Source organism: Mobula birostris, chromosome 2 (assembly GCF_030028105.1).
Source record: "Mobula birostris isolate sMobBir1 chromosome 2, sMobBir1.hap1, whole genome shotgun sequence".
NCBI classification, from domain to species: domain Eukaryota; kingdom Metazoa; phylum Chordata; class Chondrichthyes; order Myliobatiformes; family Myliobatidae; genus Mobula; species Mobula birostris.
In genome coordinates, this window is record NC_092371.1 from 75,664,155 (window position 1) to 75,686,299 (window position 22,145).

The window sequence follows — 22,145 nt, forward strand, 5'->3', positions numbered from 1 at the left end:
GGTGAGAAGAGAGCAGGGCCCGAATGGTGGGTGTCCTTGATGATGGATGCTGCTTTCTTGTGGTAGTGCTCTTTGCAATTGTGCCCAGTGGTGGGGAGGGCTTTTCCTGTGACAGACTGGGCTGCATCAGTGAGTGAGATTTTGGCTCGCTGGAACTGCCCCTCACTCAATTCCCTCCCACACATACAGCTCAACCCAGTGAGATCTTCCTGCAAACTGCTCCAGCTTCCAGCACCTATAGTTCCTTAGTCCATTACTTCTCAGGCTTTTATTTAAAAACATCACTACTGAAGCAACCTGCTGGAATTCTAATTCAAAGTTATAGCTTTGAACAATGAATAATTGTGCAGTTTTATTAACTAGCTCCTCTCCCTTCCTAATTCTTCTTTCAGCAGCTGATCAAGAAAAAAAACCCTACACAATTAACTCTAGCTCTGACTCCTTATCTACAAGTTGAGGACAGTTCAAAGTACATTGATCATCAGAGTACACATGTCACCATACACAACTGTAAGATTCATTTTCTTGCAGGCATCCACAGTAAAACAGACAAAATGAAATAGAATAGCATCCATCGTCAAGGGCCCCATCATCCAGGCCATACTCTCTTCTCACTGCTACCAACAGGCAGGAGGCACAGGGGCCTGAGGTCGCACACCACCAGGTTCAGGAACCATCAGGCAGGCTCCAGAACCAGCGTGGATAACTTCACTCCCCTCAACACTGAACTGATTCCACAAACCAGACTCACTTTTAAGGACTCTACATCTCATGTTCTTGATATTTAATTTGCACAGTTTATCTTCCTCTGCACATTGGTTGTTTGTCAGTCTTTGTGTGAAGTCTTTCATTAATTCAGTTGTATTTTAACCATATAACATGGAAACAGGCCATCTCAGCCCTTCTAGTCCATGCTGAACTCTTACTCTCACTTAGTCCCAGCGACCTGCACTCGGCCCATAACCCTCCATTCCTTTCCCTGTCCATATATCTATCCAACTTAACTTTAAATGACAACATCGAACCTGTCTCAACCACTTCTGCTGGAAGCTTGTTCCACACAGCTACCACTCTCTGAGTAAAGAAGTTCCCCCTCATGTTACCCCTAAACATTTGCCCTTTAACTCTCAACTCATGTCCTCTTGTCTGAATCTCCCTGACTCACAATGGAAAAAGCCTATCCACGTCAACTCTATCAATCCCCCTCATAATTTTAAACACCTCTATCAAGTCCCCTCTCAACTTCCAAAGAATTGAGACCTAACTTGTTCAACCTTTCTCTGTAACTTAGGAGATGTAACCCAGGCAACATTTTAGTAAACCTCTGTACTCTCTCAATTTTATTGACATCTCTCCTATAATTCAGTGACCAGAACTGTACACAATACCCCAAATTTGGCCTTACCAATGCCTTATACAATTTCAACATTACATCCCAACTCCTGTACTCAATGCTCTGATTAATAAAGGCCAGCATACCAAAAGCTTTCTTCACCACCCTATCCACATGAGATTCCACCTTCAGGGAACTATGCACCATTATTCCTAGATCCCTGTGTTCTACAGCATTCTTCAATGCCCTACCATTTATCATGTATGTCCTATTTTGATTAGTCCTACCAAAATGTAGCACCTCACATTTTTCAGCATTAAACTCCACCTGCCATCTTTCAGGGCACTCTTCTAACTGGCTTAAATCTCTCTGCAAGCTTTGAAAACCTACTTCATTATCCACAACGCCACCTATCTTAGTATCATCTGCATACTTACTAATCCAATTTACCACCCCATCACCCAGATCATTAATATATATGACAAACAACATTGGACCCAGTACAGATCCCTGAGGCACACCGCTACACACTGTCCTCCAATCTGACACAGTACTCTCTGGTGTCTCCCATCCAGCCACTGCGGAATCCATTTTACTACTTCGATATTAATGCCTAACGATTGAACCTTCCTAACTAACCTTCCGTGTGGAACCTTGTCAAAGGCCATACTGAAGTCCATATAGACAACATCCACCGCTTTACCCTCGTCAACTTTCTTAGTAACCTCATCAAAAAATTCAATAAGATTGTCAAACATGACCTTCCACACACAAATCCATGTTAACTGTTCCTAATCAGACCCTGTCTATCCAGATAATTATATATACCATCTCTAAGAATACTTAACATCAATTTACCCACCACTGACATCAAACTCACAGGCCGATAATTGCTAGGTTTACTCTTAGAACCCTTTTTAAACAATGGAACCACATGAGCAATACGCCAATCCTCCGGCACCATCCCCATTCCTAATGACATTTGAAATATTTCTGTCAGAGCCCCTGCTATTTCCATACTAACTTCCCTCAAGGTCCTAGGGAATATCTTGTCCGGACCCGGAGACTTATCCACTTTTATATTCCTTAAAAGCGCCAGTACTTCCTCTTCTTTAATCGGCACACTTTCCATAACTACCCTTCTTGTTTCCTTTACAATTCAATATCCTTCTCCTTAGTGAATACCGAAGAAAAGAAATTGTTCAAAATCTCCCCCATCTCTTTTGGCTCTGCACATAGCCGTCCACTCTGATTCTCTAAGGGACCAATCTTATCCCTCACTATCCTTTTGCTATTTATATAATTGTAGAAACCCTTTGGATTTATTTTCACCTTACTTGCTAAAGCTGCCTCGTATCTTCTTTTAGCTTTTCTAATTTCTTTCTTAAGATTCTTTTTACATTCTTTATATTCCTCAAGCACCTCATTAACTCCAAGCTGCCTATATTTATTGAAAATCCCTCTCTTTTTCCGAACCAAGTTTCCTATATCCCTTGAAAACCATGGCTCTCTTAAACTTTTAACCTTTCATTTAATTAACATTTTAATGTGAATCTCAGGGTAGTACATGGTGAGATATATATACCTCGATAATACATTTACATTCAACTTCAAAGTTCACAGTAAATTTTATTATCAAAGTACATATATCTCACCATATACAACCCTGAGATTCATTTTCCTGTGGATATACTCAGCAAATCCATCGAATAGTAACTATAACAGGATCAATGAAAGATCAGCCAGAGTGCAGAAGACAGCAAATTGCAAATGTGAATATAAATAAATAGCAAAAAATAACGAGAACATGAAATGAAGGGTCCTTGAAAGTGCATACATTGGCTGAGGGAACATCTCAATGATGGGGCAAGTGAAGTTGGGTCAAGTTATCCCCTTTTATTCACGAGCCTGATGGTTTGAATTAATGGAAAAAGTACACACAAATGAGAAACAAAGAGCAAAGCAACTGGTCAACAACAGCTTGCAACTGAATAGCACCATGTTTGTGGTAAGCTTCCTTTGTCTAAGGGAATTTGATATTTTACACAAGATGTTAGAGTAGTTTTCTTTTAGGAAGTGCCTTCATGCGAGAGATTTGAAGACACAGCAAACTGCAGCAATCAATACAGTCAAGACTCTTGAAATAATGGATCACCAATTAATGATGTACAAAAGATTCCGTCCTTGGTAGAAAGAAGCTAAATCCCATTAGTGTCACATTTGTCTTCGTAGTTGATAACGAAACTTTCCCTGGACCAAAGTACAAGTATAACTTCTGCAGTAATTCACATCAACTGGAAATCAATACGCTTTGAAAGAAAATTAAGAGTGTTGTGAGCAACTTTGGGTCCCTTATCAAAGAAAGGACGTGCTCCCATTAGAGAGAGTCCAGAAGAGGTTGACAAGATTGATCCCTGGGGAGTATTTTGATGGCTCTGGGTCTGTACACACTCAAGTTTAGGAGAATAAGGGAGAAATCTCATGAAAATCTATTGAATATTGAAAGGCCTACTAGACAGTGAACTTGGAGAGGATGTTTCCTATAGTGGTGGGAGTCTAGGACCAAAGAGCACAGTCTCAGAATAGAGGTATGTCCCTTTAGAACAGAGATTAGAAGAAATTTCTTTAGCAGATGCAGCTGAATCACTGCCACAGATGGCTATGGAGGCTAAGCCAATGGGTATAATTCAAGTGGAGATTAACACATTTGTGATTCGTAATAGCATTAAAGGTTATGGGAAGAGGGTTAGAGAATGGGATTGAGGGGGATAATAAATCAGCCAGGATGAAATGGCAGAGATTCAATGGGCCGAATAGCCTAATTCTGCTCCTATGTCTTATGAAATGGTCCTCCTATATTTGAGTTTTACTCAGTTGGATGTTCCAGAAATCACTTTTTTTTAAGTCTGTGGGAAGGGTCAGGTTTGGCTAATTCTGCACAGACCACTACTCAAACACAAAATAATCTGCAGATGCTGGGGTCAAAGCAACACTTACAACGCGCTGGAGGAACTCAGCAGGTCGGGCAGCATCAGTGGAAAAGATCGGTCGACGTTTCGGGCCAGAACCCTACGTCAGGACTCAAACCCTTTGAAGGGCTCCGGCCCAAAACATCGACCGATCTTTTCCACGGATGCTGCCCGACCTGCTGAGTTCCCCCAGCGGGTTGTGAGACCACTACTCATATGGTCTGATGGTCTAAGATACAAGATTTCAGATTCAAGATAGTTTATGGTCATTCTTCAGCACACGAGTGTAAAGGAGAACAACATGATTGTTACGCTGGATCAGATGCTGCATGTCCACCCTAAATTGCCTCAAGACAGCAAACACCACCTCCTCTAATCTACACATGGTCCATGGAGTTGATGCCACTTTGCCTCACACAGAGACACAGACTCTGTGCCTGTCTCCTGAGTAAACACAGATGTAAAAAAATCATTTTAGATCTCCCCCATCTCTTTTGGTTCTACGCATACAGTAGATTACCATTCTGCTCTTCCGGGGGACCAATTTTGTCCCTTGCGATCCTTTTGCTCTCAACGTATCTATAGAATCCCTTAGGATTCTCCTTCACCTTGCCTCATGCCTTCTTTTAGCCCTCCTGATTTCTTTCTTAAACGTTCCCTTGCATGTGGTCCACTCCCTCCTCTGCTATGATTCCTCTTCCTTCTCTGGCCCTTTATCTCTCCAATCCGCCTGGCTTCACCTATGACCTTATGGCTGTCCTTCCCTCCCCCCACCTTTTTATTCTGCTGTCTTCCCCTTCCTTTCTAGTCCTGAAGAAGGGTCTCGGTCCAAAACAACAACTGTTTATTCATTTCAATAGACGCTGCCTGACCTGCTGAGTTTCTCCAACATTGTGTATGTGTGGCTCCAATATGGTTAGTTTGTTTAAGAGGTGCTTGGGGAGACAGGGATGTTGATGGGGTTCAGAGACAGAGAGAAATAATTAATTTATCTACCTAGATATACAGTATGGAATAGGCCCTTCCAACCCTTCGAGCCACACCGCCCAGCTATACCCGCTTTAAACCTCGCCTAATCACGGGACAGTTAAACAACGTCCAATTAACCTACTAACTATACATCTGTGGACAGTGGGAGGAAACTGGAGCACCCGAAGGAAACTCACGTGGTCACGGGGAGAATGTATAAGTTCCTTACAGGTAGTGATGGGAATTGAACCTGGGTCGCAGGTACTGTAAAGCATTGTGCTAACCACCCAGTGACTGATGTGAATGGTGTGGGAGCCGGCATGGACGGAAGGCTGAATGGCCTTTAATATTATTACCTGCAGATAGGTATTGAGTGTGGAAGTTGATGGGAAGGTTGGGAGTAGAGACTATAGGGAATATTAGTAGAGGAATGTAAATATGCCCAGCCAGCATGGACTCATCGGGTGCTCCCGTCTCCTCCCACATTCCAAGGATGTATTGGTTAGTAGGTTAATCGGTCACATGGTTATAACTGGGTGGCGCGGGCTTGATGTTACCGTGCTATAACTCTAAATAAAAGTAATTTTTAAAAAGTGATGAAATATGAAAAACCTGTGAGATTTGAACCAGAAATATCAACAAATTCTTTCCTTCCCACAGACACCAGCTCACCTACTGAAGCCCGACAGAAGTTTGGTTTTTGCTTCAGATTCCAGCATCTGCAATCTCTTGCACCAGCACTTTATACACTGCTAATGACTGCATACAGGTGGCCTCAGTGTTACAGGGAGGGGGTGTTCCCAGAAATCTGCCCAAGTCTCAATTTCAGACACCCCACCCTGCAAAAACTCATTTCAGGGAGGTAGCACCCCCGCCCCCCACAACCCCATATTTCCCCCCCCCCACCCCCGGGTTGACCTCCAAGGGTGTATGTAATACTTTGTTCAGTGATTTTGTCTAATCTGTAAACCAGGCTGGGTATATGCAGAAAATGTGACATTAAAATATGTACTTATATTATATTATCATGTTTATTCTATTACAACTTTAAGCAAGTCTACAGGGAGTTTGGCCTCATCACGTAGGACATCATCAGAGTAGCTCCTTAGCCGCTACCAGCTAGTTTAAATAACGTTAGCTATGAATGAATGACACCTGTTAAACTCACCTCAACATGTCTTTTACAGTCTTAACCCACCATGGGCAATAGAAAAGTCACTGTTGCGAACAGTGCAGCGAGCAACACTGTCATTATTTTTGAGGTCGACTGTAAAGCCCACCCACAGAGAAAACTGATAGGTCTACTTAGCACGAAGAGAGACCAATCAGGATGCTCGCTCTCCCTCTCAAAAAAAATTGATTTCCAGGATATTGTATATAATTTCCGGGTGTCAGGGAGCCACTATCAATATGCGGGAGACTCCCAGAACTTCCGGAAGAGGTGGGATGTCTGCAATTTTCCAGAAGGTGAAGCCCAGTGGCCAAAGCCTGGAGACTGGAGGCTAAAGGCCCGGAGGCCCAGAGGCCTGTTCTGGAGTTGGAGGACTGTCCAAGTGTACGGGTAGGCAAGAGGAAACGAGCTAGTTTCACTGTTGTTATGTTGCTTGCCGTGTTCTATGTGGTTCTGCAGAGATTGTGGGCATGTTACGTTGGCACCAGAATATGTGGCAACACTTGCAAGCTGCCCCCAGCACACTCTTAGGTTGTATCAGCTATTAATGCAAACGGTGCATTTCCCTGCAGGTTTCGATGTACACGTGGTAAGTAAATCTGAATCTTCCACAACGTGGTGCCATGTCATCTGTTACTTCGACAAGAAATGCAAGTTGAAAATAAATTGTAATTTACTCGCATTTTCTTTCCCCACATAATTCAATCACAGCAAACTTTATTCCATCTCTCATACTTTTGGGTAGTGATTTGTGAATTCTGTAAGAGTAAAATTCTATAACCTAAAAAGCAGGAATGTTGACAAGAACATTGAAGAATAACATAGTACACGGTATGGATAGTGAAGTGGTTAGAACAGCGCTTTACAGTACAGGCGACACAGGTTCAAGTCCCGACGCTAACTGGAAGGAGCATGTATGTTCTCCCTGTGACCGCGTGGGTTTCTTCCAGGTGCCCCGGTTTCCTAAGACGTACCAGTTGGCAGGTTAACTGGCCATTGTAAATTGTCCCATAATTTAGGCTGGCATTAAATTAGGGATTACAGGGCAGTGTGGTTCGAAGAGCATAAGGGGCCTGTTCTGTATCGTAATTCAATAAATAAACTTGATTCTATTTGCTTGTGGTCTGTGTTTGTGTGGAAGGTTACACAAAGTGTGCTGTCAGCCCAGACAAGAAAGGTCTTTGAAGACCATTGCTTCCCTTTGCACAGCAGAGGCGCTCTGTATTTAGCATACAAAGACAACATAAGGTTGTAATCAAAGGATACAAGACACACACACCAACTAAAGGACAATTACTTTACCAACTTCAAAGTATTTTCAATTGTTAGCTTGTTTCTATTGATTTTTAACAATTGTATTAGGAATGGGATTGAATTTGCAAGTCAGGAATTTCAACGTACATAAGGTTACCAATATCTGTACCTGCCAGTCAATTCTGTCTAAAAATGGCATTTCTCTGTTTGGATTTCAGAACAATTTGGTGATGGGCCAGGCTGTTCTCCCTGTGCACAAGTAAAGAAAGTGTGACCAAGGAATGAGTGTGAGTTTTCAGAGTCCAGTTAATCAGTGACGACACCTGCATGGAGTCAGATCTACACATTCAGGTACGGGTTCATAAGCGGCAAGTAACATTCAATGGCACAAAACTGCCAGGGACTCTGACCTCCCACGGTAAATGAAAATCCAAAAAAACTGCAGATGCTGGAAATACTCGGCAGGTCAGGCTGCAGCTCTGCAGAAAGATTCTTCATGTCAAAGAACTTTCTCTAGAAGGACCTGTTGATTGCGTTGAACTTTTGAAGACACAGACTGCAAGTGCTAGAATCTGAAACACTGACAATTCCTTTTCTACCACAGATGCTGTTGAGTTCTTCCAGCACTTCCTGTTGTGGCCACATGCTTTTGACGTTTAATGGCATTACCATTACATAGTCCCCCAGTCATATCAACCAGCCACATAAATATCAAGACAAACAAGAGAAAATCTGCAGATGTTGGAAATCCAAGCAACACACACGAAATGCTGGAGGAACTCAGCAGGCCAGGCAGCATCTAGGAAGAGAGTAGAAAAAGAGTACAGTCCTGCTGAAGAGGTCTCGGCCTGAAACATCAACCGTACTCTTTTCTATAGATGCTGCTTGGCCTGCCGAGTTCCTCCAGCATTTTGTATGTGTTACATAAATATCAAGAACAGGTCAGTGAATGGATATTCTGTAGAGAGTTGACTCACCTCCTGACACCACAAAACCCTTCTACTGTCTACAAGACACAAGTCAAGAGCACGATGGAACACTCTCCAACCTGCCTGGTTGACACAACTCCAACAACACTTGATGAAGCTTGCCGCCATCCAGGACAAGTTAGTGCACTTGACTGGCAACTTACCAACCACAATAAGCATCTACTCACTAGCATACCATGACTCTACTGCATGAACCATCTCCAAAACGCACTAGTTGCTCACCTAGTCTACACTGACAGTTCCCAAACCGACAACCTCTATGGGAACACGGTGACCTGTAGGTTCCTCTCCAAGGTCCTTGTACAGAATCTTGGTCCTTCATGATTACTAGGTCTATATCCCGGAACCCCTTCCCTTACAGCTCAGGTGGGAGTTCCTTCACCAAGAGAATCCAGAAATTCAAGATGATACAAAAATATCACGATTCACATTGAGCCTTACTAGTAAAACACACAATAGGTCTTCTCAATTTCACTGTGTCATAGAACACAACACAAACCCACCAGTGCACAATGACTGTCAAGAGTCCACATCTCCCAACACTTGCTCCATAGCTCCTTGGCAATTCACACGCTGCAAATACTCTGCCTCCAGCACCCCCTTGGGCTTGTATTGTCAACATGTGGTAAGACTGCCCATTACACTGCTGGTGTTGAGGGCAGCAATGAAGGTCCTCCATCTCTGGTGGTGTTCAGGGCTTCCATCATTGAGTCAGTAGCTCCATTTTCACTACCGTCGGTTATGCAAGTCCCCAGGTGGAGACTCAGGAATACTGTCACACTCAGATGCAGATGGATTCTTCATTGCTGTTTGTGTAACGATTTTGTTTTACTAGTCAGGTTGTTAGCCCTGAACTGAACCCCCAATCCGGGAGGGCCAGCAGACCACTCTTAGTCTGACCTCTAACCTTTGACCTTTTTGGCATGAGTGACCCTACCAAGCACCAAAGCATAAAGCCCTGCATAGCTCTCCGGGTCATTGAGGCATGCACGCTTCCAAACCCTACGACAAGGTTGTAGTCCTCTAGACGACAACATATGGTACGTCATCTAAGCATCGTGTTGAGAACGTAGTTTATAAAATGCAGAGTTTGTGCACAGAAAACATTTATTTGTTGGTTGTTACTAAAAATTCAATTATCAGTCAGATGACTGGATGTCTCTAGATTGGGGATAGGGAAGGAGACGAGCCTGGATTAGTAAAGTTGCAGAAATGATTATCAATGAATAGGGAGATTTTACTTGCTGCCATTAATGTGTACATTGCTCACTGCCTCGGTAAAACAGCCAACGCGATCAAAGACCCCTCCCATCCTGGACGTTCTTCTCCCCCCACTCCCATTAGGTAGAAGACACAAAAGCCTGTCAGCACACACCATCTGGCTCAAGAAGAGCTTCCATCTTGTCCTAAGACTACTGAATGATATCCTGGTACAGGGTTTCCCAACCAGGAGCCCACAGACCCCTCAGTTAATGGTAGGGGTCCATAGCATAGGGAATCCCCTACCCATGCCTGAAAGGAGTTTGTATGTTCTCCCTGTGACCGTGTAGCTTTCCTCCGGGTTCTCCGGTTTCCTCCAACAGCCCAAAGACATACCAGTTGGTAGGTTAATTGGTCATTGTAAATTGTCCAGGATGAGGATAGGATTAAATTGGGAGAATTGCTGGGTGGTATAGCTCGAAGAGCCGGGAGGGCCTATTCCACGCTGTATCTCAATAAATAAAATAAATAAAAGATGGACTCCACCTCACAATTTACCTGGTCACTGCACTTACACCATATTGTCTACCTGCACTGCACTTTCTCTGCAACTGTAACACTTTCTTCTGCATCCTGTTATTGCCTTTCCCCTGTACTTCCTTGATGCACCTACTGAGATGGTGTGATCTTAATGGATGGCAGAGGGGGTGGCATGGTGGCGTAGTGGTTAGCCCATTGCTTTATAGCACAGGCGACCTGGGTTCAATTCCTGCCCCTGTCTTTAAGGAGTTCATACGTTCTCCCCATGGTTGTGAGTTTACTTCGGCTGTTCCGATTTCCTCCCACAACCCAAAGGCATTCCGGTTGGTCGGTTAATAGAAACATAGAAAATAGGTGCAGGAGTAGGCCATTTGGCCCTTCGAGCCTGCACCACCATTCAGTATGATCATGGCTGATCATCCAACTCAGAACCCTGTACCAGCCTTCCTTCCATACCCTTTAGCCACAAGGGCCATATCTAACTCCCCCTTAAATATAGCCAATGAATTGGCCTCAACTGTTTCCTGTGGCAGAGAATTCCACAGATTCACCACTCTGTGTGAAGAAGTTTTTCCTCATCTTGGTCCTAAAAGGCTTCCCCTTTATCCTCAAACTGTGACCCCTCGTTCATCGGGAGCAATCTTCCTGCATCTAGCCTGTCCAATCCCCTTAGGATTTTATACGTTTCAATAAGATTCCCCCCTCAATCTTCTAAATTCCAACGAGTATAAGCCTAGTCGATCCAGTCTTTCATCATATGAAAGTCCTGCCATCCCAGGAATCAATCTGGTGAACCTTCTTTGTACTCCCTCTATGGCAAGAATGTCTTTCCTCAGATTAGGGGACCAAAACTGCACACAATACTCCAGGTGTGGTCTCACCAAGGCCTTGTACAACTGCAGTAGTACCTCCCTGCTCCTGTACTCGAATCTTCTTGCTCTGAATGCCAGCATACCATTCACCTTTTTCACCGCCTGCTGTACCTGCATGCCCACTTTCAATGACTGGTGTATAATGACACCCAGGTCTTGTTGCACCTCCCCTTTTCCTAATCGGCCACCATTCAGATAATAATCTGTTTTCCTGTTTTTGCCACCAAAGTGGATAACCTCACATTTATCCACATTAAATTGCATCTGCCATGAATTTGCCCACTCACCTAACCTATCCAAGTCACCCTGCATCCTCTTAGCATCCTCCTTACAGCTAACCTGCTGCCCAGCTTCGTGTCATCCGCAAACTTGGAGATGCTGCATTTAATTCCCTCATCCAAGTCATTAATATATATTGTAAACAACTGGGGTCCCAGCACTGAGCCTTGCAGAACCCCACTAGTCACTGCCTGCCATTCTGAAAAGGTCCCGTTTATTCCCACTCTTTGCTTCCTGTCTGCTAACCAATTCTCTATCCACATCAATACCTTACCCCCAATACCGTGTGCTTCAAGTTTGCACACTAATCTCCTGTGTGGGACCTTGTCAAAAGCCTTTTGAAAATCCAAATATACCACATCCACTGGTTCTCCCCTATCCACTCTACTAGTTACATCCTCAAAAAATTCGATGAGATTCGTCAGACATGATTTTCCTTTCACAAATCCATGCTGACTTTGTCCAATGATTTCACCGCTTTCCAAATGTGCTGTTATCACATCTTTGATAACTGACTAGCATTTTCCCCACCACCGATGTTAGGCTAACCGGTCTATAATTCCCCGGTTTCTCTCTCCCTTCTTTTTTAAAAAGCGGGGTTACATTAGCCACCCATCAATCCTCAGGAACTAGTCCAGAATCTAAAGAGTTTTGAAAAATTATCACTAATGCATCCACTATTTCTTGGGCTACTTCCTTAAGCACTCTGGGATGCAGACCCTCTGGCCCTGGGGATTTATCTGCCTTTAATCCCTTCAATTTACCTAACACCACTTCCCTACTAACATGTATTTCCCTCAGTTCCTCCATCTCACTGGACACTCTGTCCCCTACTATTTCCGGAAGATTATTTATGTCCTCCTTAGTGAAGACAGAACCAAAGTAGTTATTCAATTCGTCTGCCATGTCCTTGCTCCCCATAATCAATTCACCTGTTTCTGTCTGTAGGGGACCTACATTGGTCTTAACCAATCTTTTTCTTTTCACATATCTATAAAAAGCTTTTACAGTCAGTTTTTATGTTCCCTGCCAGTTTTCTCTCATAATCTTTCTCCCCCTTCCTAATTAAGCCCTTTGTCCTCCTCTGCTGGACTCTGAATTTCTCCCAATCCTCAGGTGAACCACTTTTTCTGGCTAATTTGTATGCTTCTTCTTTGGAATTGATACTATCCCTAATTTCCCTTGTCAGCCACAGGTGCACTACCTTACTTGATTTATTCTTTTGCCAAACTGGGATGAACAATTGTTGTAGTTCATCCATGCAATCTTTAAATGCTTGCCATTGCATATCCATCGTCAACTTTTTAAGTGTCATTTGCCAGTCTATCTTAGCTAATTCACGTCTCATACCTTCAAAGTTACCCTTCTTTAAGTTCAGAACCTTTGTTTCTGAATTAACTATGTCACTCTCCTTCTTAATGAAGAATTCCACCATATTATGGTCACTCTTACCCAAGGGGCCTCTCATGACAAGATTGCTAATTAACCCTTCCTCATTACTCAATACCCAATCTAGAATAGCCTGCTCTCTAGTTGGTTCCTCGACATGTTGGTTCAAAAAACCATCCCGCATACATCCCAAGAAATCCTCTTCCTCAGCACCCTTACCAATTTGGTTCACCCAATCTACATGTAGATTGAAGTCACCCATTATAACTGCTGTTCCTTTATTGCACACATTTCTAATTTCCTGTTTAATACCATTCCCAACCTCACTACTACTGTTAGGTGGCCTGTACACAACTCCCACCAGTGTTTCCTGCCCCTTAGTGTTATGCAGCTCTACCCATATCGATTCCACATCCTACCGGCTAATATCCTTCCTTTCCATTGCATTTATCTCCTCTCTAACCAGCAATGCTACCCCATCTCCTTTTCTTTCATGTCTATCCCTCCTGAATATTGAATATCCCTGAATGTTGAGCTCCCATCCCTGGTCACCCTGGAGCCATGTCTCTGTGATCCCAACTATATCATATTCATTAATAACAATCTGCACTTTTAATTCATCCACCTTGTTACGAATGCTCCTTGCATTGACACACAAAGCCTTCAGACTCACTTTTACAACACTCTTAGCCCTTATACAATTATGTTGAAAAGTGGCCCTTCTTGATTTTTGCCCTGGACTTGCCGGCCTGCCACTTTTACTTTTCACCTTACTACTTTTTGCTTCTCCCCTCATTTTACACCCCTCTGTCTCTCTGCACTGGTTCCCATCCCCCTGTTGTGAACTAACCTCCTCTCTCCTAGTCTCTTTAATTTCTTTAGTCTCTTTAATTGGTCATTGCAAATTGTCCTCTGACTAGGCTTGGGGGAACTGCTGGGCAGTGTGGCTTGAGGGGCCAGAGAGGTCTATTCCACGCTGTATCCCAACAATAACGTAAAACAAAGCTTTTAAAAATAGCTCAGTACACAAAACAATAATCAACTAACTTATCAAACCAAGTCAGTAGCAAGTTACTATGGAACCTTTAAGCCGAGAGAATGATGTTAGATATGGCCCTTGTGGCTAAAGGGATCAGGGGGTATGGAGAGAAGGCGGGTACAGGGTTCTGAGTAGGATGATCAGCCATGATCATACTGAATGGCGGTGCAGGCTCGAAGGGCCGAATGGCCCACTCCTGCACCTATTTTCTATGTTTCTATGTAATTCTGCCCAAGGTAGTGACAATAAAAATCATCCCCAAAATGAACCAAAAACGAAAGTGAAAACTTCCAAGCCCTAAACAGAGTTGAGAATCACTCACAAGGCCAATGTCCGATCGGCTTTTCCACAACCCATCCAGTGCCTTCCTTGCCACCTCCTCAAACACCGGGTCGCCTGTCAAGCGGCTCAGAGTAGCAAATTCCAGTATGAAGGTGCCGATTCCTGCAGTGCACGTGACTGGCGTCTCACCAGGATTCACCCCGTTCATAAGATTCACCGTCCCAAATGGCATTCCGGTTGGAGTTTGGAAAGCTTTAAACAAAGTGATAATGAAAGCAATTACTCACACCGAGCCCACTGTTATACTGAGTCAACTGCCATCAAGGGCATCTATACAGGAAGGTGGCAGAAATTAAAGGCCAGCAATATCATGAAGGATCTCACCCATCCTGCTTACGGACTGTTTGTCCCACTCCCATCAGGGAGGAGGCTATGTATCACCCACAACAGGACCACCAGACTCAATTTCTGCCATTGCCTGCATGGAGTTTGTATGTTCTCTCCGTGACTGTGTGGGTTTCCTCTGGGTGTTAAGTTAATTGGTCATTGTAAATTGTCACGTGATTAGGCTGGGGTTAAAAACTGGGGGACTGCTGGGTGGCGCAGCTCGAAGCACCGGAAGGGCTTGTTCCATACTGTATCTCAATAAATAAATAAAAACAATTATTTCTCCCAAGCTGTTGGGCTGATCAACACCTCCACCCACTAACCCACCACTACTTTATCATTTCCTGTCAGTCACCTTATGTACAATCAGTCCAAGTATACACAGACTGATTGTATGTATATAAGGTGACACTCGGTATGAGAGGATACTTATATTTAATGTGGTTTAATTGCGTTCATTATGCTTAATGCTCCATCGGATGCAAAGTGACAATCATTCTGTTCTCCTTTATACTTCTGTACTGAAGAATGATAATGAACAAATTTGAATCAAACCAAACCATAATGAACTGAAGAACCAGCCAAAGAACCTGGAATAAATCATGACCACGCCTTCAGCTGGCAAAGTTCTCCAGTTTACAGGAAGTTCTCTTTCTTCCTTTGAATTCACAACTTTAACATCTACCCACTTCTTCGGTTGCTATCTGTGGACCAGTGACAATTTTTTCCATTCGTAGTGCTCTAGCCCAGGGGTTCCCAATCTGGGGTCCACAGACCCCTCAGCTAATGGTAGGGTTAATGTCCATAGCATGAAAAATGTTGGGAACCCCTGCTCTAGGTATAATGCTTCAGAACGCTACTCCATATAAGTTAGAGTTGTTATTGGAAAAAAATTGGAGACTTGTCTCGACATTTAGGCATTTCTTACAAACGGAATGGAATTAGTATTCCTGAAATTTTGTTTTATATTCAATGATAACGACAGTGCGAGACTGATGGTAATATGCAAGTAAAATTCACATTCAAAACTGATTTCATGTGAACACACACAAAATGCTGGAGGAACTCAGCAGGTCAGGCAGCATCTGTGTAAATGAATAAATAGTTGACATTTCAGGCTCAGACCCTTCTTCAGGACTGAAAAGGGGGAAGATGCCAGAATAAAAAAGTGAGGGGGGGGGCGGGAAGGAGGATAGCTCAAAGGTGATAGGTGATGCCAGGTGTGTTGGAAAGATAAATGGCTGGAGGAGGAGGAATCTGAGAGGAGAGTAGACCATAGGAGAAAGGGAAGAAAGAGCAGAGTTTGATAGATTCTTGATTAGTCCGAGCATGAAGCGATATGGGAGAAGGCAGGAAACTGGGGCTGAGAGGAAAATGGATCAGCCATGATGAAATGGCAGAGCAGACTCAGATGAGCCAAATGGCCTAATTCTGCACCTATATCTTAGGGTCTTAAGGAGGGGACCCAAGGGGAGGTGACGGGCTGGTGGGAAGAGGCAAGAAGTCAGAGTGGGGAATAGAAGAAGAGGGGAGGGGAGTGGAAATTTTTTTTTTTAAATTGAAGAAATTGATTTTCATGCCCTTAGGTTGGAGGCTACCTAGACAGACTATAAGGGTGACTTTATCTTGGCACATGGAAGGCCATGAACAGACACTCCGTACGGGAACAGAAATCGGAATTAAAATGTTTGAGCACCGGGAAGTTCCACTTCGCCAGATGGAGCGGAGGCGCTCGACAAAGTGGTCTCCCAATTTATGATGGGTCCCACCAATGTACAGGAGGCCCCATCACGAGCACCGGACACAACAGACAACCCCAGCAGATTCGCAGGTGAAACGTTGCCTCACCTGTATTTGCTCCTGGGCTTTTGCATAGGCAGTGATGATTTGTCGTTACATTGAGTGATCTAGGGCTTTTCTCTTTGAAGAGGAGGTGGATGAGAGGTGACTTAACAAGAGTTGTACAAGATGATAAGAGGCAAAGATGGAGTGTACAGCCAGTGACTTTATTCCCAGGGCGACATAACTTCAAGGTGCTTGGAGGAAAGGATGGGGGGATGTCAGAGGTTTATCAATAGGAGGATCCCAAGATCTCCCTGTTCCTCCACAACGCTAAGAATCCTGCCAGTTACCTTGTATTTTGTCTTCAAGTTCAACCTTTCAAAGCATATCATTTCACACTTCTCTGGATTGAACTCCATCTGCCTCTTCTTAGCCCAGTCAATCTCTGGCTGTAACCTTCAACAACCTTCTACACTATCCACAACATCACCAACCTTCATATTATTTGTAGACTTACTAACCCACACTTCCACTTCCTCATCCAAGTCACAAAGAATCTCATGTCTCCCCCCCACCCCCACCGAGACAAGACAAATAATCTCTGCCTATGCAAAAGCAAGAGCCCAAGAACACTGATTACCAACTTCTAAGGCCATGGAACGTACCCTGACCAATACTGACCTTGTCAGGTGATCATGACATCATCACACTTGCTGTGCACAAACTGGCTGCCTCATTTCCTACATCAGGCCAGTGACTGTGCTTCCAGAGTAAACTTTCATGGGCCATACAAAGGCACTTTACAACTCAAATACCAGAGATTTCACAAATGCTCAAAATCCAGAGTAACACACACAAAATGCAAGAGGAACTCAACAAGTCAGGCAGCATCTATGGAGGGGAATGAACAGTCAATGCTTCAGGCTGAGACGCTTCATCAGGACTAGAAAGGTGGTGAGAAGAATAAGATGTAGTGGGAACCGGAATCAGACACGTCATGAAATTTGTTAACTTTGTGGTAGCAGTACAATGCAATACATAATAATAGAGGAAAAATGTGAATTACAGCAGGTATATATCTTTTAGATAGTTAAATTAAACAAGTAGTGCAAAAATAGAAAGTTAAAAAAAAGTAGTATTCATGCGTTCAATGTCCAGTCAGAAATTGAAAGGCAGACAGGAAAAGTTAACCCTGAATCGTGTGTGCCTTCAGGCTCCTGTACCTCCTTCCTGATGGTAGCAGTGAGAAGAGGGCATGTCCTGCGTGATGGGAGTCATTAATGATGGGTGCCACCTTCTTGAGGCATCGCTCCTTGACGATGTCCTGTATACAAAGAGGCTCATGCCCATGATGGAGCTGACTAATTTTACAGCTCTCTATAGGCTACTTCAATCCTGTGCAGTTCCAACCCCCCCCCCCACCGCACTCCACCCCATACCAGATGGTGAAACTGCCAGTTAGAATGCTTTCCACCATACATCTGTAGAAATTTGCAAGTACAAGCTGACGGGTGATAGGTGAGACCAGGTGACAGGGAAGGAGGGTGGGTGGGAAAGAGGGATGAAGTAAGAAGCTGGGAGGTGATAGGTGGAAAAGGTAAAGGGCTGAAGAAGAAGGAATCTGATAGGAGACGAGAGTGGACGACAGGAGAAAGGGAAAGGGGAGGGGCACGTGGAGGTGACGGTAGGTGAAAAGGTGAGAAGAGGAAGAGGAAAGCCAGAATGGGGAATGGAAAAAGAGAGAAGGGGGAGTGGGTAAAAATTGCCAAAAGTTACAGAAATATACAACTGCAAATCTGTTCAATAAACATTGGCCAATAATTGTCCTTGACATTATTGCCCGAGAACATATTGAAACAACAGATGGAGAATTTCCATTCAACCAAGTAGTTTTTTTTTAAGTGGTGTGTAACTATACCAGTATAAACAACCAGGAAATTCACAGCGCCTGTAACACCAAATGAGACAAGTAACTGCAAATATTCAATCATTCACTAACTCAGACAAAATGAAATTCCTCTGCGAAAGACAGCATTTAGCACTATAGATCAGTGCTGAGTCTGAATGGAAAAGACAAACTTGCCAGTGACTACCACACACAACTCAAAACAGCTTATGGCAAAATGTCCTGCTAACCACAAGGTGGCTCATAGAGCCTTCCCAAGATGCAGTTCCTTTATTACTGCTGGATGCTACAGTGAACAGATCAAACACAAGAGACATGAGACAGTGGAACATGGACATTGATAAGCCAAAGCACTGTCCATCCTTCTGGTCACAGTCTCTCACCACGGAGATAATGGCATTTAAATCACATCCCTATATCCTTCTCCTTCAAGAGGACCATAACCTTGTCGCAAAGTTTGGAGCCTCACTGACCCAGAGAGCCTGGAGTCAGGGCTTCATGTTTTTGCTCTTGATAGGGTCATCCAAGCCAAAGAGGTCAAGGGGTAAAGGCCAGACTAAGAATGGACTACTGGTCCTCCGGGTTCTGGGGTTCAGCTCAGGGCTAACAACCCTGACTGGTCGAAAAACAATTGTTATGGAAACAGCAATGAAGAATCTTCTGTACAGACAGAGATGAAGGATCTTCATTGCTGCCCTAAACACCAACAGCATAACAAGCAGTAAAGTAAGTAAATATATCATTCTAGGAATGCAGTGAGAGGTGCAATCACAGTAATTTATAATAAATAGAACAGTCAATCTAATATAGAGTACACTCAAATCAACGTGAATTAATCAGTCTGATGGCCCAATGGAAGAAGCTGTCCCGGAGCCTGTTGGTCCTGGCTTTTATGCTGCGGTACCGTTTCCTGGATGGTATCAGCTGGAATAGATTGTGGTTGGGATGGCTTGGGTTCCCAATAATCCTAAATGTCCTGAACTTGTAAATGTCCTGAATCATGGGAAGTTCACAACTACAGATGTGCTGGGCTGTCTGCACCACTCTCTGCAGAATCCTGCGATTAAGGGAGGTGCAGTTCCCATACCAGGCAGTGATGCAGCTGGTGTGTACAGACCACGTGAGGCCCTCAGTGATGTGGACGCTGTAGAACTTGAAGATATTTACCCTCTCAACCCCAGATACATTGATGTCAATAGCCCGTCTCCATTCCTCCTGTAATCCACAACCAGCTCCTTTGCTTTTGCGACATTGAGGGAGAGGTTGTTTTCTTGACACCACTGTGTCAGGATGATGACTTCTTCCCTGTAGACCACCTCGTTATTGTTTGAGATAAGGCCAATCAATGTAGTGTTGTTGGCAAGTTTAATTAGCAGATTAGAGCTGTGGGTGGTGATTCAGTCATGGGTTTACAGGAAGTAAAGGAGGGGACTCAGTACACAGCCCTGAGGGGCTCCTGTATTGAGAGTCAGAGGGTTGGAGGTGAGGGAGCCCACCCTTACAACCTGCTGGCAATCTGTGAATGGTGGTGAATCTGTGGAATTCATTGCAACAGACGACTGTGGAGGCCAAGTCATTGGGTATATCTAAAGCAGAGGTTGATAGGTTCATGATTAGTAAGGGCGTCAAAGGTTATGGGGAGAAGGCAGGAGACTGGATTGAGAGGCACAATGACGGAATGGTGGAGCAGACTTGACAGATCAAACGGCCTAATTCTACTCCCATGCTTTATTTTTACTGTGGAATAGGCCCTTTCAGTTCTTGAGCAATGCCACCTAGCAATCCCACAATTTAATCCTAGCCCTACTCACAGAACAATTTACAATGATCAATTAACCTACCAAATGGTATGTCTTTGGACTGTGGGAGCAAACCAGAGCACCTGGAGGAAACCTGCACAGTCACAGGAAGAGCATACAAATTCCTTACAGGCAGCAGTGGGAATTGAACCCGGGTCGCCTATACTGTAAAGCATTGTGCTAACCACTATGCTACCGTGCCGCCTCTTAGGAAGGACATACTCACCTTGGAGGGGGTGCCGAGACGTTCAAGGGTCACATAGCACAGAAACAGGCCTTTCAGCCTTGAGTTCATCACCGACCCATTTGTAATAATACAGGTCAAATCTGGCAATCAGTAATCCAGCTCCACTGCTGCTTCAGACACAATTGTCACCAGCCTAATTTCAAATTTCCCACATCATGTGCCAACCTGTCGGGCGCCATTAGCAGAATCGGCCGTTGGCACAGTCTTTAAAGGAAGCAAGTTGTTCCCCTGTGTTATTCTGCATTTATTTTTATAATCTGTGCTATTCTAGCACCAGTCACATCTTCATTGAAGTGTAAGTAAATACTGATACCTTGTCAGGTATTTTGCCTGTACTGTACTTCAATAAATTTGTCCGCCACTCTGTCCGCCAGAGAAAGCAGGATCTCCCAGTGGCCACACATTTTAATTCCACGTCCCATTCCCATTCTGACATGTCTATCCACGGCCTCCTCTACTGTAAAGATGAAGCCACACTCAGGTTGGAGGAGCAACACCTTATATTCTGTCTGGGTAGCCTCCAACCTGATGGTATGAATATTGACTTCTCTAACTTCCGTTAATGCCTCACCTCCCCCTTGTACCCCATCCCTTATTTATTTATATACACACATTCTTTCTCTCTCTCCTTTTTCTCCCTCTGTCCCTCTGACTATACCCCTTGCCCATCCTCTGGGTTTTTCCCCCCTCCCCCTTTTCCTTCTCCCTAGGCCTCCTGTCCCATGATCCTCTCGTATCCCTTTTGCCAATCACCTGTCCAGCTCTTGGCTCCATCCCTCCCCCTCCTGTCTTCTCCTATCATTTTGGATCTCCCCCTCCCCCTCCCACTTTCAAATCTCTTACTAGCTCTTCCTTCAGTTAGTCCTGACAAAGGGTCTCAGCCCAAAACATCGACTGTACCTCTTCCTAGAGATGCTGCCTGGCCTGCTGCGTTCACCAGCAACTTTGATGTGTGTTGCTTGAATTTCCAGCATCTGCAGAATTTGTGTTCAATAAATTTCACTTGGTTTTCTTTATTATCCACCTTGTTGTATTTCCAGGGTATTTAAAGGTAGGATGAGGTGACCATCAAGTGGGTTGGAGGTGTTTATTTATTTAAACCTAACCCAACTGCCAGTGATTCCACAAAATCACTAATCGGGCACTGCACAGATCCCAATCATTCCAGATTTGTGGTGGTCAACCTGTACCATTTCACTCTGCTCACACTCCCATCAATCTTCACTCTCCTCCCCCCCCCACACAGATTCTACCACTCCCCTGCATACCAGGGACAACCTACCAATCAATGACCCAATAACCCACCGATCACGTCTTTGAAATGTGGGAGGGAACGGGAGCACCCGGAGGAAAGCTACGCAAGCTGCACCCAAGGTCCGGATCCAAAGCAGGTGAACAGAGCTGAGGGAGCAGCACTGCTGATGCCCACGGGTGTCCATGTCAGCTGAGTAAAAGTCACCCCTTTCACAGTCGCCCCATTACGGGAAACTAATTCACCCAGAGGGTGGTGTGAGTGTGGAACAAGCTGCCAACAGAAGTAGCAGTGCCAGTTCAGTTGCAACATTTAAGAAAAGTCTGGATGGGTTAATGGATGGGAGAAGGATGGTGGTATATGGTACAGGTGCAGATAATTGGGACTAGGCAGGACTGGATGGGCTGAAGGGCCTGTTTCTGAGCTGTAGTATTCCAAGATAAGGAGGTGGAAGCTTCAGAGAGGGGGCAGAAGAAATTTCCAAGG

At 44.2% G+C, this 22,145-nt stretch overlaps 1 protein-coding gene across 1 annotated transcript in view; it reads right to left on the reverse strand.

Moving 5' to 3' along the window:
- The window catches only part of edem2 (ER degradation enhancer, mannosidase alpha-like 2), a 55,426-nt gene that overhangs the window by 23,049 nt on the left and 10,232 nt on the right, over positions 1-22,145 (reverse strand). The window contains exon 6 of the mRNA XM_072243408.1: positions 14,327-14,538. Within this exon, the coding sequence (XP_072099509.1) occupies positions 14,327-14,538 (212 nt within the window). The remainder of the gene's footprint in view (positions 1-14,326; positions 14,539-22,145) is intronic.